This window comes from Betta splendens, chromosome 3, assembly GCF_900634795.4.
Source record: "Betta splendens chromosome 3, fBetSpl5.4, whole genome shotgun sequence".
Classification (NCBI taxonomy): Eukaryota; Metazoa; Chordata; class Actinopteri; order Anabantiformes; family Osphronemidae; genus Betta; species Betta splendens.
The window spans coordinates 17,024,710-17,052,424 of NC_040883.2; the positions used below are offsets into that span (position 1 = coordinate 17,024,710).

At 42.6% G+C, this 27,715-nt stretch overlaps 1 protein-coding gene across 3 annotated transcripts in view; it reads right to left on the bottom strand.

Moving 5' to 3' along the window:
* acsf3 (acyl-CoA synthetase family member 3) overlaps positions 1-16,529 on the bottom strand; it is a 90,327-nt gene extending 73,798 nt beyond the window's left edge. The window contains exons 1-7 of one of the 3 annotated variants that reach the window (XM_029143453.2): positions 16,427-16,529; positions 15,051-15,858; positions 13,966-14,121; positions 10,146-10,300; positions 9,566-9,711; positions 6,594-6,691; positions 5,682-5,808 (exon numbers count right to left, since the gene is read on the bottom strand). In XM_029143453.2, coding sequence (XP_028999286.1) covers positions 5,682-5,808; positions 6,594-6,691; positions 9,566-9,711; positions 10,146-10,300; positions 13,966-14,121; positions 15,051-15,770 — 1,402 coding nt within the window. In that variant the 5' untranslated portion in view covers positions 15,771-15,858; positions 16,427-16,529. The other 2 variants (XM_055507261.1, XM_041069938.2) reach the window with 2 other exon arrangements.
* Positions 16,530-27,715: the final 11,186 nt, after the last annotated feature.

The window sequence follows — 27,715 nt, forward strand, 5'->3', positions numbered from 1 at the left end:
ACACACACACACACACACACACACACACACACACACACACACACACACACACACACACACACACACACACAACTTCAGGCATTAGAGACTCTCTGCCATTATGTGTTATGGCGTCGAAGGCAGATATGGCCGAATGGCTTTCTTAATTAAAACGATAAGAAGCCTAATTGCACTGGGCTTTCATCTCATTCTGAGGCATTAAAGAAAGTGAAGGCACACAGTGTGGGGGGAAAAGAGGAAGAAAAAAAACAGATCGACACTGACTGAGGACGGAGGGCAGAGAAAACTTCTGCAATGTTTTTTACACAATAAGAAAATGACAGAACGAGAGAGGAAAATCAATACTTGACTGTTTTGGGGCTACTTTTATGATTTAAACAGGAAACCCACATTATGAAGGTTTTCGTATCTAATGCGCCTCTTTCAGACAGTCTCATTACAAGGCACAGCTTTTATGAAGACTAGTTCACAACAGGTTCCTCTGCATAAGTTTTAATAAAAAAACCTGCATTGTCGACATGTCATTAAGTCAAGCTCCTAGTCTACTCTTTATGTGCTCTAGTCAACAGACTAGAGTACATAAAGACAAGACACCTTCTATAGATTATCATACTCAAAGTCTTTCTAATACTGTTATATGACGATATGCACAGCCCTCAGCATGGAGCTTAAATCTAGCCCAGACGAGGCAGGTACAATAGCATGCACAGGTTCTTCACCCATCAAACCCTGTGCACCCACTCAGCAACGTTCAGAGCTGGCAGGGAAACATCATGATTCGACCACCACTTAAAATGACACACTGACTTAAAATGAGACAGAAACACAGACAAAACCTAGTGTTTAGCTTTTTAGAAACAAAATCTGCATAAGGGAAAAGGCCACTTTGACACATGACAAAGACCAACATCCCAAACACTTCAGCCAGTTCCCCCCAAGCATCGCTGCTCGAGTCGATGGCGAAAGAGAAGGGCAAATAAAAATGCACAGAGGCACTTATTGCAGAGGTGACTGAAGTCATCTATTAGGTTGTCATGACCTTCAAGCCACATAAAGAATGTCTGCTATGACTGAATAACAAAACAGAAATAAGTGCTTGTAATTAAATGTGATTTAAGCCTGACCTCAATCTAAATTCCGTGGACTTGTTTTTATTTGCACACCCCACTGAAATCTTAGGACGTGACTTGCATGTAAACCCCCAATAGAAGAGAAAATTTCCAGATTCACTTTATTATCTAATCTGGGCTTTTAACTGAACTCTCTTTACACAAAAGCAAACAACACAGCGCACGCCATTATTTATTACATCCACAGTTAAATTTAAACTTAAAAGTCAGAACACATGTCACGAAGTCTTCACGACACCTAAACCCAGAGCCAAAAGGCGTTTGTCCCAATTGCAGGCGTTAGAGAATGAACTAAAGTCTGTAAAGTGAGGACACGTTCGACAGATGATCATCGTATGTGCATCGACTACACAGACACCAACTGCACTTGTGGCAGCACAAACCTTCCAAAACCACCTGAATAGTTTGCCTCGACTTTTTTTAAAGAGATACTACGTTGTGTTTATGCATGCCTCCCCACCAGCATCGCTGAAGTGTTCAAAGTGAGACTGATGAGGTGACGCTTCGCCTCTGGGAGAGAGTAAAGTGGAGTCCCAATCTCTCATCACACTCAGCGCAACCTAAACTCTGGCAGCGCAGGTTAGAGCCGAGTGCCCTCCATGGCTGTGGAGAGGAGAGGCCTTATCTGCACAAAAGATGAGAGAGGTGAAATGTGACTCATGCCTCTTCTCACAGTGACTGTAAACACTTAGCATATATGAATATTAATGTTCCACATTAAAACCCCAATGCCTAGATGGAAGAGTTAATGAGGATAAATAACAGACAGCCAAGCAGTGAAATCTCAGCTCTGACATTATTTATCATCCTTAACTTTTGTCACAGCTCCATTTTTAGTAATTAATATGGTACAAGAAAGCACTTTGCACTTGGATGAGTGATCTAATTTGTTTAATATAATGCAATTAAAGAAGCTTGAATTGCTTTATGTTAATGCTGCTGATTATATTCCTTGCTGGGTTGCCTCTCCACCAGCAGATAACAAGCTGAGCCCGAGGATTGATGTCTGTCTCAGATCTGCTATGTTCATCAAGTAAACTACTTAACTGTCGTTTACATGCTCCAGCTCTGCACCGATTCAGACATCTCAGATGGCCAACCAAGATACAGTGGTCAATTATGAAAGGCAGATTAGAAAACTCCCAGAAGTTTTTAGACGTTTTAAATGTCAGGAAAACGCAACATGCTGGCAGAGGTTTCAACACTCCTGGAGTTTATTGGTGCCCATGAAGCCTGTATTTAACTAGATTCACCTTAAACTGGTGTGAAAACCGCCATGCACTGAAACCATGGCTGTAAGTGTAACGGAGGTGGCTGCTGTGAAGACGGTCTTGGTAAATCCTACAGGGGTCTCTGACATTGGGTTTGGAGGACACAGTGTGACCTGGGGTGATGTGTGACATTGAGAACACACAGAGAAATGAGCGCAGGGGAGAGGAGAGCACATGTGCAGGATATAAGCTACACTGGTGCTGGTCTGTGGAGAATTCACCCTGGAAACCTCTAAGCTCACCTTTACAGCTACAGTACAGGGTTTCTTCACTTTATTACACACACGGATCTAAACAGTGACGCCTTGCTGCCTGCTTGACACTGTAAATCCTTCAAAACAACCTTCTATTTATAAAACTTTACAGAAAAATCAAACTCACCTATTATCGTTTGATCTCGAGTCTTAATAAATGAATATCCAAACAGCAGATATGTCCGATACAGCCATATCTTCATTATTCACCTCATTATGCTAAATGTGAAACACGCTAATGCCTCGTGTTCTCTCTAATTTATGTATTCATTCATGCATTTATGGGTTATTTCAAGATGTCATACTCCAGAAGTGGAGGCTCAAATCTGCCGCGCCACTTCTTTTAAGAGATCAACTAAAAGCAGTTCTCAGCGGTGTTGCCCCAGATTCATTGTTTTTACCTGTGCACATCACGTCGCTCGCAGTCGGCTTGAGCCGACCTCTCATCGCAGCTGCAGACGGCGGAGAGGTGGAGTTGCAGAGCACAAAAGGAGGGTTGACAAAGGTGAGAGGTGTTCGATGTGTTCAGAGATGTTTGTGAAGATAAGTGGAAAGAGAGAGCACTCGGGAGAAGTTGACAGCTTCCCCGTAGAGCAAACGCTGCGCGGCACCCGCTCGCGCTGGAGGAGACACCTCTGACCAGCGAGAACTTATTGATCCAACCTCCCCCCTCCTCCCTTAGCGCTCGCTTCTTCACCGTCTACAGGCCTGTCAGTCGGCCCCATTAGCTTTACTTTCTCAGATTTCATCTCGCGCTCTGTGTCAGACGCACAGTGTAAACATTTTCAGCTCAGGGCCAATCTGCGGAATGATTTAAGAAAACGCACTTCATGACTCTAGTGGCATTTTAAATGAACATAATGTTGAACAACAGCAAATAATGTACATTCAGATGTGTTTACTTTATGATCACTGTACGTTAATTATGTGGCAATTTAACTTTGCACAGAGTAGATGCTGTATGAGCTATTAGAGTTAAACCAAAGCAGGCACGAGAAGCTAGTCTGATAAATGGCAAGTGGACTTTCTTGCTATTAGTGGAGTCTCTCAGGGTGCATACAAATCCTGCCTCTTCACTACAGCTGACAGGTGGAGGGCAGTGCCTGAGTAGGTGCTTCGGCACGATTCAAGAAACACCGTGGTCGGGTTTGTGGTTGTGTCATAGCCCTGATCCATAAAAAGGACATCTAAGCCAGATCACTGAAAAGTCATCTGGCACCGAACACAGCACTAAAACACCTTTCGCTTTCCATTCCCTGACCTAAAGGTCAAAACCTGGAGGACAGAGAAAAATGGACACGCAAAAAGCTCTGTGAAAAGGTGACAAGACATCAGCAAGACTTGGCAAATAAGAGCAAATATGAGGCAAAGCTTGGGAGGAAAAAATGGAGTGTGAAACAGGGAGCAGGTGTGAGGCTAAAGGGTGAGAGGGGATGCAGACCCTAAGGATGGGGCTAAGTGCCAGAAAGCATGAGTTTATGTTTTTCATACTATTACTGAGACGTATGATCACTGTGAAGGAATACAGCATATACAAAGTGTTCTTTGCTATTTATTGTTGATTTAAAATGAAAAACATTAGCAGATTAATGTGATATTTGACAGTGGACTCAATCTACTGATCATTATCAGTTAATAATAATAATAATAATAATAATAATAATAATAATAATAATAATAATAATAATAATAATAATAATAATAATAATAATATTGCAGGACTCCGGTGCTGCTTAAAGAACTACTGTAGATGCTTCCCAAATGACTGGTTCATTGTTTAAAGCAGCCATTCATCCACATCATTTGCGATCTCAAGTGCTTCAACTCAGCCTTTTGAGAGAAATACAAAAATGACATATACATAAAAAGCACTCCTTCAATTTTATGACTGTGTGTGTGTGTGTGTGTGTGTGTGTGTGTGTGTGTGTGTGTGTGTGTGTGTGTGTGTGTGTGTGTGTGTGTGTGAGTGTGTGTGTGTTTAAGTTTGCATCAGGGAACACAGGCAGGTGGGTGGGCAAGGTACGTATTTGATAGCTTCCTGTAGAGTTGTCCACGGTGTGTGTGTGGCTTGAGGGACCGGTCTGTGGGAAGCTGATTGCACAGGCTCTCATTATGTGGCCAGCGGCTGTAATGGAGTGTGACAGCGGCATGCTGTGCTCTGGATCTCTGTCCTTCCAGCCTGCAAAGCCAATTAAACACACTCTGCCCTGCTCTCCCACTGCCTCACCCTGCTTCGCTCTTCATCACTCGCTCCTTCCTTGCTGCTTTTCTCCCCAAACCCTTTCCTCCACCAGCACCACATCACTACCTTGTCTGTCCCTACACGCTTACATGAGCTCTACACACCAGCCTTTGTAGCCAAGTCTTTCTAGCCCCTCCACCACCAAGCTCTGAAGCTCCATACTCTTAACTCCTTGCTGACTTTTTGCCTCGGGCTCTTATTTCCTGTCATCTACATAACAATTTGAAGCCCCAGTTGCTTCTGCTCTCCCTCCACCACTCCTCAGCCTCCCCCACGTCAACCTAACACCTGTCTCCCAGTGGCTTTGCAGTGAAGCAAGGCTGGGCTGCAGGGGGAAAAAGCCTCTGATGACAGCTACCCTCTGTGCTACCACACACACACAAACACACACACACTTTAAAGAGGAGAGTGAGGGAGCAATCCTTGGTTCCTCAAGACCCAGAGCAGTCACAACCACTTAGGAGAGAAAATGCCCTGCAGCACCAAAAACACACATAGTCCATTTATCACTCCTTCATAGTTTGTGTGTGCGAGTTCCATGACTGGACCCCTGGTTTTTAAGTGTTGTCAGTGGCATATATATATATATATATATATATATATATATATATATATATATATATATATATATATATATACATATAAATATAAATAAAAAAAAAACTTCTGACATCTTTCCTTCCCCTGTGAATCCCTCTGACAGCACCACTCATGTAGATGCAATTAGTGGCAGAATGTGTGTGCTGAAGTGCAAGTTAAAAGAAAAGTGAGGAGCGTTCGGTACCTGTTCTAAACCAGCCGTCATCAGTGAAAGTCTCTCTGGTCTCCTGAGGTTTGTTCCAGTACTCCTTAAACACAGATGAACCTCGCACTAAGAGCTCGCCCTCTTTTCCCTCCAGACCTGGGCGTACCTTTGACATATTCATGGAGAAAGACAGATCGACTAAGACAGGGCACAGTATAAATGAACTGAGTCAGTGTCATGCTAAAAAAAAAACTCCAGGTAATTGATGGAAAGCTAAACTGAACGTAATCGACATGCACAGTTTTGCAGACCAAACAGACAAAAGCAGGAATGTATAACATGCTATTTATTTATTGGCAAATTAGACATGGTGTGTTGATTGGAGTGGATAATTCAGTTCAATTAAAATCTACGGTATTTCCCCAGTACTTAATAAGATTACATGAAAAGTGATGCAAGTTTTATCACGTCATCATTTTTTCCTCCCAAAAGGTGACTAGACATATCTAGAGACCTTTTGTTGAGGTGAGTCATGCAAATCTGCCTGTAAATTTCCTCTGTGGTCCTGACTTTCACTGTCCCTGTTTAATGTGTGTGGGACATAATCATCTTTTTATTTAAAATGAACAAAATTAACGTCAATTGTATTTAATTTTAGCTGCTCAAAAACCATGAATGTACATGACCGTTTGTAAGATTCAGTGAGTGAGTGCTTTGATTCATCATATTTATAGTTCAGTCTTCAGTACACTGTAGTTTACATTAAATGCATGAAATGACAAGATGGTTTAGATGCTTAACCTCTTGCTTAAAGATGCTTAAAGTCACTGTGCAAACTATCAATGTTTGTTTACATGCAAGTTGCTGTCTTTTCAGATGATATGTTCATGATATGTTGTTTCCCAATATTTTAATCATGCAGCACTACTCAAATACTATTTAACTTATTACCTGGGTTTCTCTTTGACTGCTCTCCACGATTGTGGTGTTATTTGGGTTATTCATGACAAGCCGCACTTCCATTCCGGGAAGTGGCAGCCCCACAGCCCCTGTAATCAAATTAAGCAGAAGCACACAAAATAAATAAGTGCAAAGTGAAAGCAGAAAGAGAGAGATATGATCATTTTTACAGTGTAAGACCAGCCAAAAGAGTGATTGGTCTGAATCCAGTAGGGAGGTTTGGTGGCACAGTGAAGCTGGCATGACCTTTCGCCTGTGGGCCATATCTGGCCACTAAACGGTTTGCTGAGCTAGTAAATCACAGTAAACCCTGAGCAATTACACTCCATTGACAAAGTCAGCTTACGCGGGCAGTAATGGGAATTTCTTGGGGGTCTTGCAGGTTACCTCATTAGCCAAGTTCTAAAAAGAAAGAAAACAACAACAACTGTTTTCTCTTAAACTTGAGACACTCAAAGAAATAACTGAACCCAGAATATAACCCACTGACGGATCCATGTGAAAAAGATGAAGAATTCTATTTTTACACCAGCTCTGAAAAAAGCAAGGTACTTACTGTAAAATATATTCAGTTAGTCCTAACTACCACTGAGTGCTTGACAAGCCTTTTTATTCCAGCACAGCTGCATAAAAACGTTACAACTGAGCCTACAAATTATGGAATAAAACACGATGTCAAATATGTGGCTATTCACAACTGGGAGCTGCACAAAGGTTTAAGTGAAACAGAAATGTGTTACATACTGAAGTCTCATTATTTACCTATGCATGTATGTGTAAGTGGAGCGAGCACACAGGGGATGCAAGGCAAGGTCTTTGTAGATTTTCCTGTGTCTGCCTTAAGGCTATTATGCCATTTGTCACAGACCACTGCTTTCCCAATAAAGAGGAGGTCATTCCCTGGTTCAAGAGTGATTCTCTCACTTCATATTGATCTAACTCACTGGTTGTCCTGATTGGCAATGTCTATCAAATACCCTGCATCACTTGCACTCAGTCCAGTAGGGAAAACCAACTGAGCACAAAATTAACTTGACTGCTTTTGTGTTGACTCTGTTGATAACGCACAAGCATGAACTGGGGACCCGCAAGGTCAGCCTCGCTGTGCCGCAACCATTCCTGCATCCTGAAGTGCTATAGACTGTTTAAAAAGAGGTTGATTAAAACATGAAGCATGGGGTAGCTCTGGTTGATTATTTATGGGGCAGCAGCTACAGGAGTTATCTGTTGTATGATTAATAAAAATGCTCATAGTACAGTTTAATAGCTTTTAAAGCCTTTACACCTTCTAATGGTGTCATCATGTTCCTGAACAAAACATTAACCCCAAAGGATGCGTGGAGGATGTGTTGTAAAAAAAAAAAAAAGAAGAAGAAAGAAACAACAGAGAGACTGAGAGCAATAACAATTCCATAGAAAGGAGTAGGAAGAACTAATTCAACTAATGCACACAATTCAACAAGGGCAATATGACCTAGAAATCCACACTGCTGTTAATCTGAAATGCTCTAAAACTGTAAGCTACACAACTAAATCAGGCCAGTTCCATGTCCTAAATACAGTAGAAAGTGAATAATTAAAATGCTGTCAATAACACATATTCAGAGTTGAGTTGTCTGCTACAGTCCTCGTTTGGCTGAGGACAGGAAGAAATGAAAATGTGTGACTACGCTCCAGCACTCATCTCAGAGTGTTTCTTGCAGCTCCTATTGATCCATTTTAACCTACTTAAGGACAAGACAGGAACACACCGGCTCAAACAAGCACAAGCTCGTGCCTGCTACTCACAACAAACTAAATAAAAACACACAACCAAGTCAGTGGGAACAGCAACAGAACCACAGGCCTCTGGAAGCCGTTCTTAATAATCACCTGAGAGGAATCAAACACAGCCTGCACGACGCATGCCAAGCGCTACCTGACAAACAAACAAAACAATATCCCAACAAACGGCAGACAGGGATTTCCCAATTCACTGGCAAGCTAATTAGCTGTAGCTGTAAGAGGAAGAGTTGGCTGGGGAATAGGAAGGCAGTGAGCAGGGGGGAGGGAAGGGGGGCGGACAAAAGAAGACAGGAGAAGAAAGCAACCGACACGAGTCTGACCTCGTTTCCAGACCTTGCCTTTGTTCCTGCGTGTGTGAGGGAGGTGTAGCTGGGATCATGGGGTTTTACCTGACACCACAGCAGAGAAGCTCACCTGTCACCCAAATAATCACACGGCACGACACAAACTTGAGGGGAGCGCCAATGAATCGCAGTTAAGAGATACGCAATAAAGAAGATTCTAGTTTCTGTCTCTGTGATCAAACTCAGTCTAGTTTCTTTGCTGAAACGCAGAATAATTTGGAAACGTAAACAAGCTAGTGGAGTTTGGTGTGTGAACCTGGTCCATAATGATCCGAATTATGGAATTAAATCTTCACTGCTTTCACAGGAAAATGTCCCTGACATATCATAATTGTATCAAAATCTACTGCAAAATACAATCACTATCAAAATTATGTAAAAACGGTGATTATAGTGTCCAAGGCCAAGATGTGTAGCAGCTTTTAATCAAACGGGCATCAGATGATTTCACCAACAAATCAGTGAAGCCACACTTGTTATTGTCTGTGGAAAGCAAAATAATTCCTTGAATTCTTTTCAATTTGACTCATCTCTGTGGAATCCTCGAACTTCCTGCTCATGTTTCTTGGACACTGATTAAAAAAAATACAGTAAATTTGATTGTGTGACGAAATAACTGACTGCAAATTTGTTGATTTATAATCATAAGCTTAGAAAATTAGACAGTTAATTACTTTGCTAAAACAACAGATAAACAAGTTGTCCATTTATATTTGTTTTTTCTTTGGCGTGGGATGGGACTGTAAATTAAAGGCTATGATGTTAGAATAAACCATTCGGAATCATAAATGTGTGTATGTGTGCAAGTGCATCCAGGCAGTGGAGCATGTGCACCTGGGATGCGTGGACCCTTGAGGGGGTTGGATAGAGCCATGCCGATCTCAGTCATGCCGTAGCGTTCCAGCAGTGTGTGTCCTGTAATCTCCTCCCAGCGCTGCAGAGTGGGAAGAGGAAGAGCAGCCGAGCCAGAAACCATTAACCTGGAGAGGAGAGGTCGCAAAGTGAGCGAAAAGCTCCAGCCTTCGAATAACACGTCTAAGTTATACTGCTAAACATTCAACTCTGTCAGGAATAAAACCCAGCACCAGATCAGGGTAATGGCAGCCTAAAAGGTTTGTGAAAGGCCTGTCAAAATTGATTCGAATCAACAGGCAAGCTCATGTTTTCCTTTCAATTATTAGATTGTGAGATGTGAGGATAGTGGTGGTTGGAACCTCTAACGTATGGTCCAGGTTCTATGACAGATTTGACGATTACTAAGACCGTAAACCATGTGTCAAGTTAATTTGTTAATTATTACACCCTTCAGTGAAAGAACCAATTTTGTGTGTGCGCGTGTGTCGTGCGTGTTTGTGTGTGTGTGTGTGTGTGTGTTGGGTGTTAAGCTGTCTTTCATTAATCCCAAAGTCTGTACCTTATCCTTTCTTTGCAGAATGCTTTGACAAAGTCCTTGACGTGAGGCTGTGTGAAGTGCTGATCGTAGTACTGGATCAGCTTAGAGTAGATGGTGGGCACGGCCATGAACACATTAACCTTAGGAGCCTGGGGGCTCAACAGCATGTCCCAGACCTGGGAAAGAGAGACGGAGGGATGGATAGGTACAACATAAAACTCAAAATGGAGGAAGGAGGGATGAAAATAGAAAAGTGTAAAGTGGCGTATCTAACGGATGTGTCCATTACATTCATGTCATAGCTGCATGTGATTGGGGGGGGAAAAAAAGTGTCATTATTTTTTTTTCTCTTGTTTGATGTAAATGGCAGAGTGGAGTCCAGACAGCAGCCTCATATTAAAGCTGTCAACAGAATGCCAGAAAAGACAAGGAAAAAAGCAGAGATTTGTAAAGGTCAGGGGGAGGAAAACAGCACCGAGCGCTGCAGGGCTGAGCTGGAACGCTGGCCGGTTTAAAGACCGTCTGCAGGACTTCTCCTCCTGACAAACGCGCTTTTTGACTGTGGAAGGAGCACGGCGTGTGCACACGAGCGTTAATGGGTATTATCCTACACTGAGCAGCATTCACACCTAAGAAATACTGTTCGACTATCTCATCGACTCAGTTTTTCAAGGACAAAGCAATTTTACTCACCCGCCCCACCTTTCCCTCACCCACACAAACAAGCAGTCTGGGTACAACACAGTAGACGATGGGAGGATGGGACGACAACACGAATTAAGTGAAGGTGAACGACAGCTTTTCTAAGAACCGCCCCCCCCCCCCCTGGGAGACAGGCACTCCTCCCCAGCTGTCTCCCCTCCCCTCTTGCTCAATTCTGCTTTTTCTTTATACCACTGTTCCCAAGTGTTTCTTTTTCACTCTTTACTTTCATCTCTGACCCTGCATCTTCCCTTCATCGTTCTTTCTCCCCTCACCCAATCGCTTCCCATCTCACATTCACTTACCTTCTCTCTCTGTTTCATAATTTCCTGCTTCGCTGCCTCTGGAGTCTCTATCTCTCTCTCTCTCACACACACACACAGTCAAACTGAGAAGGATGAAGTCTCCACCATCATCCCTCTCACCTACAGCACCACCACATCCTTCTTAATGTGCTAGCAATTTCAACATTCCTTCTTCTCCACCTCTCCTTTGAGTCACCTTGTCGTAGACTTACAATCTATTATCTACTAACTACACTTCCCCCTTTGCCCTCTTATAAACAAACATAGGTTCATATATACAGATCAGTAAATGAGATGTTTTAGACTAAATAGACAGCAATCAAATCCCTTGACCATAGTATGACAAGTCAATATAAGGACTGTGTACATTCATGTGCTGGTGCAGAGAGGAGGAGTATTAAACGAGTGTGCCCCAACTATTCTGGGTGCTGTCAAGTGTAATGGGGCGCTTCAACCAAGTTCTGCGTGGAGAGGAGAGGAAGGAGACAGGATGTCATGAAGACCCAAAGCCAGGACCTGCATTTTAAACAACACTCTGAAGGTGTAGGGGATGAAACTCTTAATTATACAAGTCATTTCTAACAGATGTTTTTTGCATGAACTTTTTGCGTGAGTTAATTAAATAAAGTTTGTGTCTTTTCATGACGTGTGTTAAATGTTTTGCAAAAGGCTGTAGAGATGTGTAAAACCAGTGGAATAGTGCAAACAGGTTTGTGACAGAGGACTAGAGCTTTGCCAAAGAGGATATGGTGAAGAAACTCGATTTGAGGTTTAGCAGCACAGCACAGCACAGCACAGCACAGCACAGCACAGCACAGCACAGCACAGCACAGCACAGCACAGCACAGCACAGCACAGCACAGCACAGCGGTGACTGGTACTGTGTGTTTGCATAGACAAATAATGCAATACCTGTGATAATTGCAGAGAAGATTTACTCTAAATCTCAATATCTGGTGCTTGAGCAGATGTCAGGGGATCACCCCAGTGAAAGGGGCATTCATGGGTCCCAAAGCGTAATCTCTGGGACCCATGAATGTTCAAACCAATTTCTCACCATGACAGTAAAAGGTAGTTGAGATGCCCAGCGTCTAAGAAATCTGAGGGTTCAAGGTCAAGAACAGAAGATGGGTTTTCTGTCTAGTGTGCATGAGTTACCCCAGATCCTCCAGACACTTAGTCTTTCCCTATGAAGCAAACTAATGAGAACAGTTGGTCACTTCCAGAAACCATCTGGAAGTCAATGCCTGATTTCTAACGGTGAGCCCAGAATCCTAATTAAAACCTAAGTAGGCTTTTTGTATCCCCAACTCATCTTTTGAGTGACTACAGTGACCTGTTGGTGGTGCTAAAGGACAACTGACCAAAGTCAGGAAGCTTCATCATCTGGTAACATGAACGTTTGAAGCTACAAGATGGCTTCTTGTATCGTTTTGCACAGAGATATTTCGGTATGGACCCGAACAGATGGATAAATCTGAACATCATCCCTACATCCAAGACCCCTCCAACTCCTGTCCAATCCAAACCGATGGTGTATGAAATATTGCTCTATTAAAATCAGTTTTAAGTTAAATTATACAAAAGCCAGCAAAGGTCCATCAATCAAGATACTTTGTGAAATGCCTTAACTTATTGCAGCCATAAATTAATTGTCGCAACTACTTAATAATTAGCCGTTAATTAAAACAGTACTTTCTATAATGACAAAATCAGTGAGGATTAATATAAGCGCACTCTGACCAGCACTGTGTGATCCCCAGGAACAGTATCTGTCACTGTCCATCTGCAACAGGTCAAGTGAAATGAACTTATGTGCAATTTACTGGACCACAATTCCTGCACTGAAATTTTCTGTCACTATCTCCAGGAGAAATCAGCAAAAATCAATGCTGGCCTCTGCAGCCCAGGCTGCTCTTCAGAGATGTTAAGAGACAGACCATCGATCACTTCATCAATGTACAGTTACTTCAGGAGCAGGAGAAGAAAAGTGAGTGAGAAAAGAGGTTTGGTACATTACATCAGGAATCAAAGATGAATACTGATAGTTAGTTGGCAGATACGTATGTGTCCATTCCTGCCATTAAGAAGTAGAGGTCCTGACATACAAACATTGGAAAATGTGTTTTGTTTTTTCCATATGCGTGTGCGCACACACACACACACACACACACACACACACACGCAGATACACACGCACACGTACACACACGCACGCACACGTACGCACACGTACACACACGCACGCACACGTACGCACACGTACACACACGCACACACACGTACACACACACGCACACACGCACACACACACACACACACACACACACACACACACACACACACACACACACTTTCCCTCCCTTCGTAGGGCCAAACAAGCACTACCATCCTTCAATGTCTGCTCATCGATTGATCTGCTGCTTAAGCCCCTGCCGTGAGTCGGCATTGGTCAGACACAAAGCCACACAGGGCAATTCATCACTGAGCCCCAAACACTTAGTTTGACAGCAAGAGAGAGGGGAAAAAAAGAGGAGGAGCAGAGGGGAGGAGGAGAGACCGATTGAGGGTAAGAGGTAGATGAAGTGGTTAGAGAGAATGATGGGAGAAAAGTTGAAGGGAAAAGGGATAGAAGAAGAGGGATTCATGGGAAATCCTTTCAGCCAGTAGCATCGTGTCTAAACAGAACATTTAATTTTGAAATACTTCTCATGTGCACTCTGATTGATAACCTTATTTACAGCTGCTTCTTCTGTGTGCTGTGTCAATAAAAAGGTATACTGTATCAGTACAAGGAGCTAAAACAAGAAAAGAGATAAAAGTGCAGACTCGACCTTCTGAGGCTGGAATTCAGGCAGCATTACACAGGTGGCGCCCACCCATAGTGGGCACAGCAGCTTATTTATAATGCCATGCACGTGGTGGAGCGGCAAGGTGTGCAGGATGACATCATCGATGGACCAGGCCCATTCTGAAACCAGACACTGGACCTAAGAAGGGAGAGAGAGAATGGGGTCAGGATGCCGTATTGTCATTAGAAGAAATCGCCAGTGTAGCACACATTGTTATGACCTCGTTCACATGCTGTCGTTTCGAACAGTTAGAGTATAGATACTGTGCACTGACACTGTACTAATAGCATTGATTAGCAAAAGCTATTTCTCCCTATATAATAATATTAATATTTTCAACTATGGTTTAAATTTCATTCTATTTTTTCATAGGTAATATCAATAAGCGTCATTCTTCTGTAAGTTTATTGGACTGAAATGGCTGTTTTTTTACTATGTTCTATTTTTGCTATATGCTTAAATCCTGAACAAAATGAAACAACACATTGAAGTATAGATCATTTAACACCAGTTTAGTACTGTATATACAAGAGTAGTTTTAAATGACAGGTATGTAATTTGTTTCATTGAAAGGCATTATAACGCACACTTTGTGTCCTGTTCACTGCAAGTTCAAGCAGATGAATCTGAAGCTATAAGGGAAGCTATTTTATTTTTTCATAGCTTCTCTAGATACATAAATGTTGTTAATGAAAGAGTTTTGAAAAAACACTTAAATGTAGTATTTACACTGATAAAAATGTTGGTAGAAAACAAGTTAAACGATCTGTCAAATCATCCTGAAGAAGCACAACAGATCAAGCAGAACGTCCACATATGAGACTAAGTTGAGCAGCTACAGTACCTATTGGTTGAAATTTAACGCATGCAATGACACACACAAGACTAAGAAGATTAGTCTTTACCTTAACACTCACTAAGAAGGGGCAAGGGGAGATGCCCTTTAGACTGTGATAGAGGTAAAGTACTTCTGTATCTTAACCTAAGGGGTAATAAAGTTACACAACAGTGGAACTGTTGCTGCTTTCAAAGAAAACAAGGAAAAATAACTATTTACTCAAGACTACCATGGCTTGGAGGCTGCTGTGTGTATGTAGAACTCCTTTGGGCCTCCCTGTGGTACCGCTGGTGTAGATGATCATAGCTGGTCGCTCCGCCCAATCTGTAATGGCTGTCTCCTCTGCTTGAGTATCTGTCTTATTTAAAGTGCCAAGGTTATGTGTAGGGGGCAGTGCCAGGCATGGCAACCCCAGTCTCTGTGCCAGTGGGTCAAGTGTTTTAGCATAGGGATGCCCTGCCACCAGCAGTGAACTCTGACAGTCTGAGATTATATACTCCAGCTCAGATTGAGGGTGCTTTCTGAACAGGGGCACTGCTACCCCACCATTCATCCAAATTGCCCACTGTGCCACTGTATAGGAAGCATCATTAGCACACAGGAAGGAGATTCGTTTTCCTTCCAGACTTCCTATATCAGACTTGAGAGCTATACGTATTCTATTTGCGATTCCCAAGCTGCTGCAGTACAGCTGCTTGTAGCTGTAGTTGCCACTGCTGTCCATAATAGCAATCTTATCTCCAAATGCTGCAGCTCTGGTAAACACTGGCTTCTGATTTGTCCTTGATGATGGAGCCACAGTCCATCGATGAGCCTTTCTCTGAACCACAGTTCCTGCCAGCCATTGCCTAGGCGCGGTTGGGCAATGCGTTCCGTGAAAGGTAGATTTCCAGCGAGGCAAAGCCCCCTTCAGAGAGTGGCAGGCAGCAGCAACAAACCTTGACAGCATTTTTAAAAATCAACTTCTAGCCTCAAGTGCTGGAACCTCAAGATGCCTCCATCCCCAGCCTGGTGCACCTGCTCACATCAGACCTTATCTGTGAGTTCACGGAGATAAGGAATATAGGGTTATTTTATCAAGCGGCACATAAGGACAGACAGACCTCTCCTCCACAAAACAAATACTCTCAACATATAGTAAGACAGCTAATCATCCTCCTGTAACAGCCAGTTTGATAAGTAATCAGTTGAGCCTCACGGCAGGTTTGGGTTTTTGCATTATTAGCTTTACAAGCCATTGAAAACACCACGTTACTAATACAATTATACCTGAAAAAGTATATTATCTGGAAGTGTAAGTTTTCCTATTTGACTTTTAAGCCGTCTAACATAGACCTGTGCAAAAAATAATAAAGCCTGAAATACGTGGGACACGAACTGACGAGTACGCCACTAACAAATATAACAAAATAAACTACTGTTTGTTACACAGGTGATACTGTCTTTTCAGTCATTTGGCATCTTTCCTGTGTAGCATAATGAGCGAAACTGGTCAAAACAGCCAAATAAAAGTCTTAGCTCCATAACGAACAACAGATGATTGTTATTTAGGCAATAGCGGTGATCCGCTCTGCGTGTATCTTATTCAATTCATACACATCTTACCTGAGTAACCCGGTACTGTTTGTCTTTTAGTGGAGGCGGGTGCAACGGCTTTAATCGTCCGGCGTTAAACACATGCGGCTCTTTGGTTCCTCGTAGTTTCCGCCCCAAACCCAGAACAGAACATAATTCTTTACATATTTCATGGCATGATTACCTCACTAAAAAATAAGTATTCTTGGTTATTAGTATCTGAGTATTATTAAGTTACAATATGATTATATGCGGTTGTGTTGAGATCTGTTCATAGTGAGAGAAATAAACCAGAATAGACACACGTCAAGGAAAAAAAGTGTTTAACTTTTTATTGTGTACAGCAATGAAATCTGTACAAAAATACAAAAAATAGTCAGCTCATGAAATGTACTGTGAATACTGTGAGAGTTAAGGTAGTGATGTGTTGCTGAATGAGGAATTTACACATACAACACACAATGGCATTCAGATGCTCAAAGGAAGAGGTAGACATAAATAACATCATCTCAATGAAGACAAATGTTTTTTTCAATGTTTTAGCGCTGCTCTGACTTTGGGGCAAAATTTACTTTTTATCTTTAATCAATTTAAATTATTTCATATTTTAATTGAAAATGATGTAGGGTGTATGTTCCCTTGATCCATACAGTATGTGCAAAACCCAACACAAGAAATAGCATTATCATTATCTGTGATCTTATAGTTCTCGAGTCAGCCTGGTGATTTTTAAAGACCTCCAGGTCCCACAGAGAAGCTGCTCATCAGAGACGAGGACTGGAGGAAGGGGGTGTGCAGCATATCCTCAGCCACCGCACACAGCGCTGTGTTTGGCTTTAGATCACATGTCACTTCTACCAGTTAGTGTGCCAACAAGCTTGGCTGGCTTCTTCATCACAGTGCAAGTGGGCACATTCAGCCGCCAGCTGGCAGTCGCGGGCCTCAGATAACAGAATGGTACAGACATGGCACACGTTCAAAAAGTTTTCACTTCCCTCCCCAAACCCCCTACACTGCAAACGAGGATGGCATGGTCCTAACGAATTTGCAGCCTTTGTTTCAGAGAACTCCCCTCCACTCACAGGAATAGTATCGTCAAAGACCACTGGTTCCTATTCGTAGGGAACGCGCTCTTCAAGGAGATGCTATGCTACCCCAGCAACTATGTTTTCAGAGAATCTATGATTTGTAGGGCATGCACACAGTGTTTAGTATTTTTTTAAACGAAGAATACAACCATATTTTCTAAGGATTTAACTTAAAAATGACTGAATGTCGTCTCCGATGACACGTAAGGACACCAAGTTTCTGGATTTGTTTCTTGGAAGATGGCCATGTTTTTGGAATGCGTTACATGGAGGCTGGGATCTGAGCCGTCGAGAGACTGGCTGAAGAGTCGAAGATAATAAAGCGCATCACTTACATTTGTCCGTTCGGCTACCATAAGGAGTTATGATTATGGTCATCGCTAAAACATGATTAGACCGAGTATCCACAGTAATAAGCAGAAGCTGGCATTCTGTCGCAGTGGCCTCCTGCCAACACACCATTCAGCGAAGACCTCCTGAAAGAATCTCATCGCTGATGGCCAGCACCACCGCAAGCAGGCGCCAACTCCCATCTCAGCAAAGGACTGGTTCTGAGAAAAAGGAAACGGAGGGGACCCCCCACAGATCTGTTAGAGAGGCTGAGATGGTAACACAAGCCGTGGGGAGTACCCAAGCATGTGTCAGGTTGGCATCAATGCGAGAAAGTCTTGGCAAATGCTCCATTCTCTCCCCTCCCACCACAGCTCACACACAAACACACTGTTGCCCTGCTTGGAGCACATGGTACATCAGCAGCGGCATCTGGCCGCGCTGACTCCTGGCAGCTGCGCTTCATCTTCGCCAGTTGGGCATCTTGGCACCGCCACTTCATCAACTACCTGTGGCTCCTCCCGGGTAAAAAGGCAAGCGATGAATTATTCCGAGGCTGCAGCTGCATACTTGACTTTCATCCAAGGGATTCGCGGCGAACATATGACGGCACACGTCAGACATATGAGCGGGTACCACCCACGCACATACTATGTCCATAACATGGCTTAGCATTCTGGGCGAAGGCATTCGATTGTCCTCACGTGAACATGTGGTTTCCCATGCTTCATCTGAGGTCACTGTGGCAGGATGCTGTGAGGACTGTGTTATACCTACCTCATATGCAAACATGGGCTCAAGTCTTTGTACTGGAGAACAAATCAAAAGACACCAAGGATTAAGGATTTAGCTTTTAAGGAATTTTCTGCCTCTTAATGGATACGCTACCTTTCACATGACAATTTATTCATTTTATTTATCGCTTCTAATTAAGGCTTTAACAACAAAGGACATTTTCTTCAGTTGATTTTAGCTGTGACCCCATGGATTGCTGATTTTCTCCATTTTTATGAACGCATTTCCAGTTTTCACTGGCATCTTTTTACTTTTAGACACAACAGTAAAACTGAATATTGCATTGTTTACTTTTTAATATTTCTGTGTTACCATTATTTTCTTACCTTTTATCCTGGATTACGCCATCCACTGCTCTGAATGACTCAGTTTCATTGCTGAGGTGAAGTTAATGCCAGCTGATCTCCATCTGTCCAGAAATGCGTTTCCCTCAATTGATTCTTGTTAAAGAAACTCACACATGGAACATTGCCAAGGCAAAAACCCACAGCACTCAGTTTAACCCAAATGTCAGCTGTTTAAACACAGTTTGTTTATTATGATCAGAGTTTTAAGTTTCACTTTATTTTATGCAGGATGAGCATCGCTGATGCTGTTTATACAGAAGGTAAAGTCAAGAGGAGCAGAAGAGAAGTTACAAAAAGCAGGAAGACAAATTTAACCTTAGGTTTAACCCTAGGAATTTTCAACATCCACTGGCTTTCTTCAGAGATCTCAGTTGTCTCTCGGCTACTGGAGACGTGCACGACTCAATCTGAATTACAAACTTGTTGTGTTGGTCTTGTATCAAATTTCAAGTTGCTAGAATCTGTCAAATTTCTAACTCCTGTACACAAATATCTGACTTTTTCTGTGGGTGTTACTCATCCGACAGTGACCCAGTGGGAGCTTTTCCTCCATCTGTGTGGGTCTGACCCATTTTAGCCCTCGGCCATGTCCAACTGTTCCATGTCCCAAACATATGTGCAGTGGCAGGGGGATAAGTGAACCGTCGCCGCGCGGGACCTGCAGGAACACAGTGCAGAGATGACACTGGACCCCGCTTCCTGTCTGCCCGCTTCCCACAGCATATGCTATCATCAGTATTGGCTGCGAGGATTAAAACCTTAGTAAACTGACAGAACACTGTTTCTGCTGATGCTTCCAGTCAAGAATGTTTTCCTGTTATAAACTTGATCATTAAATGAAGTGAATCAGCAAAGATTTAAGATTATTCGCACTTGATGTTGGCTTGTCTGTATTTATAATGTTTGTATGAGTGTATTTACTTTTGCACGATACCATATGTACCGGGCCTCATCTGCCACTTGAGTCTGCTAGTCTTTCAGAGCAGATCTCCTTCATTCACTATGCTCATGTAAACCTACATAATTTTCCTAATAGCCGCTGTGTGACTGAAGGACTCGATGGACAGATTGACTATGGGTCATAACACTAGCCTGTGAGGGCAGAATAAGCCAAACAGCAGTGGGACTGGGTTGTCTTTCCAAGTGGACCATGTTGGCAGATGAGATGGTATCACTGCACTGAGACAGGACCCACAGGGGACCGAGGGGTGTGAGGCACATATGGGCAAACAGGCTGCTGATGAGCTGCTTATATGAGACTCTCATCATGGCCTTAGAGAGAGAGAGAGAGAGAGAGAGAGAGAGAGAGAGAGAGAGAGAGAGAGAGAGAGAGAGAGAGAGAGAGAGAGAGAGAGAGAGAGAGAGAGAGAGAGAGAGATTTGAAGTGCCTGTACTGTGTGCGGCAGGTCTGCATTGTTTGGGTTGGCACAGGATCTTGGACTCAAGCTGCTTAGACAGCAGATATCTTTGTCTGCAGAATCATTCTCCCAGATTTTTATAACGTGCCGCTCAAATGCATTTGGGACAAGCGGCGTAAACGATCAAGATGCAATGAAAATGCATGCAACCTTGTTATTATTTACACACTGTGCGACTCAGTGAGGCAGGCTGCATGATGGACGGAATAAAGTTTATTTAACGATAGTCTTAAGGTAACTCGCCTTAAATAAATTATACCCAACTTCCTGAGTTTTACATTGTGCTGGAATTTTTTGATAGCTTACCTCTAATGTCTTATTGATTCTCTTCTTTCCCTTTTAACTACCAGATATGGAAGTGGAAACTTTTGTGCCAGACACATAATACGCCTGCTACCGCGTCTGATTCAGCTCTCTAACTCCCTGCACTGACATGTATCCTCAACAATATTGGGCCTCTGAACACTGAAAGGATTTCACTGAAACAAGCCCAGCAACGTTCCATACAGTTGCACTTTAATACATCCTGACACATTAAAATATTTAGTTCCTCCATCCACCGTTCACTTTTAAATTCTGTTCATAATGCAACCTGCATAAAAATAGATACTCAGAGGGACTTCTCATCAAGAGGAGATCTTTTGAAGTCTCTTAAATATTTGCCCTCTGTTTAGTTAACTTTGATTTGGATGAGAAAAGTTCCCAGAACATAGTTTTTGATTAACTTGCTTAGGTTTGCCATCTTCTGGAAGTTTGCCATCTAGCTCTTTTGCCTTTTTATAAATTCGTTCATACTTCAGGCACACACACACACACACACACACACACACACACACACACACACACACACACACACACACACACACACACACACTGCTCACCGATGCTGCCAGGATGCTTGGGTGGTGCGTTGTTCTGTGGGAGACAGTGCCATATGCTGTCTGGCCTCCTAGGGAGGGTAGAGCCCACTGCAGTGCACCGGTACCAAACCTACGCTAACATTTAGATTAAAGTCAGTGACATATTACTGTAAATCATGGAATGACAAAAAGAGCTGTCAACTTCACAGTTAGAGTGTTTAGCATTTGTTAAGCAGTGACATTTTGGTTTGAGCTTTTTTCATAAAATAAAGAGACGAACGATGAAGAAAGTAATGCCTTGTAAAGTCTTTTACAGAGTTTGAAGCAAACAAAACAGTGTTTGGATACATTTGATCAGGAACGTTTGTTCTGAACGGGACGAAACAGAGAGTGGGGCCACGGGCGCGTGCGTCTGTGCACGGACATGAGGGTACGGGATGCGTGTTCGGAATTTATCTTATCTTTGTGTTCATTACTACTTTGCATTTCAGGCAGAGAGCTTGGGTGCTCGACTAAATCGCAGGAAGGATTGTTAGACACGCGTGTTATTAATTTTTTCAGGGTCCCTGTGGCGTCTGTATGAATCTTAATGCTGCTGACTGGGCTGCAGCTCTATCGACTTTCTTTAAAATATGAAGAAGCTTTGCTGGAAGCGCCTGGGGTCATTAGCTGAAGAGTAGGCGCAAATCCCTCACCATGCCTGCTTCGGCTTTGCCATGTTAAATGTGCTCTTAAAATATTCATAATTATACTGCAGGCACACGCGCGCACACACACACACACACACACACACACACACACACACACACACACACACACACACACACACACACACACACACACACACACACACACATATGCATGCAGACGATTCTCCAGGGACTCAAGTGGATCAATATTAAAATGTATTCCTGTTTTGGTGTGTGGTTAATTAGCTGCGGTTCTTTTAAAGCATGAAGTTTGAGAAGAGATTAACAGTATCTCTTTTTTGTAAGTAATGTTTACTTATGATCCATCCATGTGGATATAGATTGCACACATTAGAAGATGTTGACACATGTAAATTAAAGCAAAATAAATAAAAGTAAATCTATACTGTACTATTGTTGCTTTAAAATTAAATTAAAAAAAAACTTTTCAGTTTAAAATTGTGACCAGTAAAATGTACACTGTTATGATTTTTAAAATATTCTTTTTCTGTAGGGATTTACAATAATTTTCATAGCATACTTTACATTGATCCACTGTAATCAAATATTGAAATGTGTTTTATTACTCTGCTTTTTCATCTATGGGTGTTTTATTAGGTTTTAGAGTTGTTTTCTCACTCACTCACTCACTCACTCACTCACTCACTCACTCACTCACTCACTCACTCACTCACTGTAAAAGCTGCTCTGTTCCAGACAGAATCGCAGCCACTGTAAATACTGTGAACCACCAGCTTGCCGAGACGTTAAACCGTACGTGAGCAGGAGCAGATTCAGTAAGATTTGATGCACTCCACTGGATTTTCTTCTTTGCCCACTTTTGCACCTTTCCTACAGTATCATATAAATGACTCCACTGTGTCATTGTGCAAATATGTCTGTCCTGCTGATCTCTTTGGTTGCATGAGAGATACCACATCTTAATCTCTCTGTAGCACAGCATTAGCAACACATAAGCTTTACCCATCACATCTTTTGGGCATTCATGCTAACCCTCTTGTACAGTATACACAACAGAATGAAACTTTAAACTACTGACATATAAACACACTGAATTCACACATATACACACACATCACCACATCTAATATTATTGCTTTTACAGTAAGAATATAGTTTTGGCTGCGATTGTCAAACAGCACATCTGACTGTATATGACATGTATTACTAACAGACATTTAGGCTACACAAGGACACAAAACTATAAGAACAGTTACCAGGGTAACAGGTCAGTGACCGATTTTGATTGGAACATAATAAAAATGAAATAGTGTATACCTTTATACAGCACATGTAGAAAATCACTAATAAGTTCTGGACTAATAAGAACCTAAGAGAGCTAATCATTACAGCACCTGAACATGAGCTGCGTGGCACATGCTCTTTCTAGCCCTGGGTAATTTGAACAGGGGTTAAGTTACAGCTCATCAAAGGTCCTCAGCATGTCTCAGACAGGTGCTGTGAGGGAGACGGGGCCAAGACAATCACGTTGCTACAGAAAGGGACCGCCTGTCTAATTGATGCGTGTTTGTGTGGCACGCTGATGGACAATGGATCAGGTCTGGCAGATGTAGGGGGTAAATGATACCCACAAAGACACTACAGGAGAACAATACCACGGGAACAATGGATGCCGAGGCATGCACGCGTGGAAAAGAGGCCCTGAAGCAGACAGAGCAGGGGGAGAGAAAGTGAGTCCATCCTTTGCTCATTGATAGGAACTTAGAATAATTACTGTATTGTAGGTACTACAGCAGCCAAGCAAGCAAATGATAAGTATCAGGCAAAAGTTGTACATGAAGTCACCTCCTTTATTGATTCATCTAATATTACACGCACCATGAAAATGTCTCACTCTGTCGGGGGCATAAAAAGAGACTCTTAAACTATTAAGACAACATATTATGCTGCTGCCTCTGTCCCTATTTCCCTTTGTCTTGAGCTGTTGTGTCTCTTTGCTCAGGTCTTTAACGTTCCCGCTCTCTGACACCTCATTAAGTTAAATGTTATGCCCAGCCATGTTTCCCTCCACTTTTCTCGCCAGATTGTGCAAATGTCTGACCAGAAAAAGAACAAGGCAGAGCAAATGGACTAGAATAAAAGTGGACAATGGACCACAGCAGTGAAAGGTTAAAAGGTCACCTGAGCCGTGACCCCTGCTTTTAGCGAGCATCAATGGGGTCTGGGCTGCCACCAGTCCAGGAGCTTATAATTGGGGATGAGGTCACCAGTAGGGTCACACAGCAGGGTTAGATATGATAAAGAAGGTGGGTAATAATATACAAATACACCTGATACTGTTTGGATCTTCTACATCATTTCCTCTTGTCTTAGCTTCCTTTTACTAGCTGATATGAAATGACCTTCCTTTAGTGTTCTGGCTCCTGGAGCCTTCACAGCCTTGAACAGGGTCCAATAAACAAACAAGTACAAGAGAGGAAGATGTATTGGATTGAACTGCCTCGCGATGGTGAAGCATTTAATTTCTCATTTCACAGTCTTTTGGAATAAGGAACTGCAGTCACTTACCCCCACACACATACAGTACACAGACACAGACACACACACACACACACACACACACACACACACACACACACACACACACACACACACACACACACACACACACCGCTGGTATTTTCACATCCTTCTGCTTTCAAGCGGCCTATAATTACCTCTTATAGCCTAATGTCATGGCTTCCATTTTCAATTTAATATATAGATGTAAATGCATTGTGGTCGGAGGAAAACATCCATCTCTATCTGGGTTTTTACATGCGGCTCATAACTGGATTGCACATTGAATAATTAAATTTGCAGCCATACATAATCACTACCCATTGCGGAGAGTGACCACAGCTTCGATACTCACCTAATGGATTGATTCAGTTATAACAGTGGGCTGAAGTAAGTAGTTTTCCTACTGGCTTGTCTAACCACAGCGTAGCCATAAAGACCAACATTAAGCTCCACGCAGATTAATACGTACGGCTGGGACGGCGTTAGCCTGTGTACGACCATGATGAAGTCTTTGCTCGCTCAAACTTTAAAATGTTCAGACCCTATTAATGTATTCTCGGCAATCACAGCAGAGCCACTCATCCTACAGTGAAGTTCTGCATTTAATGTTTTAAATGAAATATGTTAATAGCTAAGCATAAGAGTAAAAATAACCGAATAAAGTAACAATTAATGTTAATGAGTTTAGGATGTAAAATTAAAACTTAGTGATTTAGGTTTTCTTTTTGCAGAGAGGGCTTTTTGATTTGGTCTCACTAAAATAAAACAAAATGTGGGTTGTTTGTTTAAGGGAGTTTACCTCGGAGACATTTCTAGTGCATGCATGGGTGTGAACAGGAACTGTAAAACCCCTATTAAACATATAGTCAGACAGACAGAGCTTAGTGACAGCTGCCGGATCTGAGAGCAGGTGTGATGGAGGAATAGAGGAGACTAATTTAGCCATGCACTTGTGGTGCTAACAAGACCTCCACCCCACACACACACACACACACACACACACACACACACACACACACACACACACACACACACACACACACACACACACACACACACAGTACCAATCATCTGTTCTCAACCTCTAACGCCTCCCTCCCTTCCTGCTTGCGTGTACAGCCAGACACGGGCCATATGGACTCACAGACACCTGTCAGTTGAAGGTAGAGAAGAATGGCAATGACGTTTGATGAATAATTCAACTTTCGCAGCAGGTTCTCCTGAACCGTCACAGTGAGACGGCGGCACCTTGTACCCTCTGTCACTCCATCCGTGGACAGCATGATACTGTAAAATGTACAGCTTATAACCTATACGTTAAACTTGATAGGTGAATAATTTGATTGCATCTTATTGCATTTGTTGGTTTGAAAACAAATGTTTACTCATTGTATGTTGATTGAATTGTTGTTTCTCCATTTCGATGTTCTAGCACAGAGGTGCAGCGGCTAATCAAGAGGTGCAGTGCTGATGGGGCACAGTTGATCGTGGCCGTCATTAATGTGATGATGCGGCAGCCTGTCAGCTATTATAAAACATGTTTGTGAAACATATTCTACGTACCAGCCTGGTGCCAGCTTGCCAGGAATCATCCACATGCTCTCGGCTTTGTGTTCTGTCTTTCACGCAGCCACAACCAAATCTGTCCCCTAATGATCGACAAATGAGCTGGAGCCAAATGTGAGTTTTTTTTTTTTTATAATTTTGTTTATGTCTGGGAATAAAGTTTCCTGCCTGATATTCGGATTTGAGTTACCCCAGCAAAAAGCACTCCAGGTTCAGAGCGTCAAAGCCTCTTGGGTTTTGTCAGTCAGTCACATCTGATGTATCGCATCTCTCTTGGAAAAGTAATTAAACAAACGTTAATAACCTCACAAGTGCAAGGCTGCACACATTATACCGCTGTGGCACAAACAGCTACGACAAACCCAGATTATAAGCAGATGAGAGTAAAACAAAAGCCTGTGCATTGAATCCATATTCATTCTTTGCCAGTTAACAACAATCCAAGGTCATACAATACATGCTAATGAGTTGCCATTGTTTTGAAGCCCGAGCCATGGAAATGAGCACACACTGAGCCGCGATGTGTGAAATCAGATAGAGGAAACAGACAGACAGTAGGAGACTGAGCCCCAGGGCTGCAGGGCTCACTGCAGCAGATATGTAAAACAGAGAGGAAAAGGTGTTGCTGCGAACTTCTCTGTGCTACAGCGTGAAACGTGTGTGTGTGTGTCTGTCTGTGTGAAGGGGTAGCCATGGAAAGCAGATGTCAGACCTCTCAGCCCCACCCCCACTGTGTGACCACCTGTTGGAACAAGGCCATATGGAGGGTGGGCTATCGCCCCACACTGATGCAAGGGTCCGCTGACCAGTGATACTTTATCACAGCACACGGCGCATCCTAGAAATCCTTTAATTCATTCATATAGACACAAATTACAAATGGGGTCATGTCATAGAACTTCACATGTTGAGGTCATGACCTTAATCAGTTATGGGGTCAGAAACAAAACAATTAAGAGAACAAAACTTCCTTCTAACCAAAGAAACTTACATCACAATTGATCCTGGAAAAGTACACAGACCACTTAGTTTATTAAATTCAGTAAAACCTGTCAACCGAGAATTGGTCACAGGAACAAACCCAGAAAGTTGAGGTTTAAAAACCTAGAAATTGAAAGAGGTCCACAGAGTCAGACTCTCTGATGTCAGCAGGGAGTTTATTCAAGAAGAAGAGGAAAAGCCCCGCAGCCAGCTGACTTCTTTTGACTGTGGAACCAGACAACAGCTCTGCTTTCTGAGAACGGAGAGCATGAGGTGTAGGGAGATCGGACAGGTGCGAGGAAGCACCTTCATTCCTCTGGCATCAGAAGCACCTTGTCTGATCCGGCTTTAGTAATGAGCTAATGACAATGGTGTAAGGATGTCTAGCTAGTAGATATGTAAAGAGAGGAAGGAGTTTCTTTGCATGAATTAACATGAATATTTTCCTGTACGTGGTGTTTTTTTCACACCCCAGATTGGTGAGTGGAAATAATAACAGGTTGCAGAGATCACAGTGACATCACACAGACAGGCCTACTGTGATTCTAGAAGAGGCCTCAATAAAGCAGAGAGAGGTGTCGGATGTAGACGGGTGTTGAATGCGGTGCAGTCCACTTTAGATTTGCTAGTGTGCTTTGTTCTGAGCAAAATGAACAAAATAAAAAGTCATTCTAGAAAATATGGATATATGCAGTAAACAA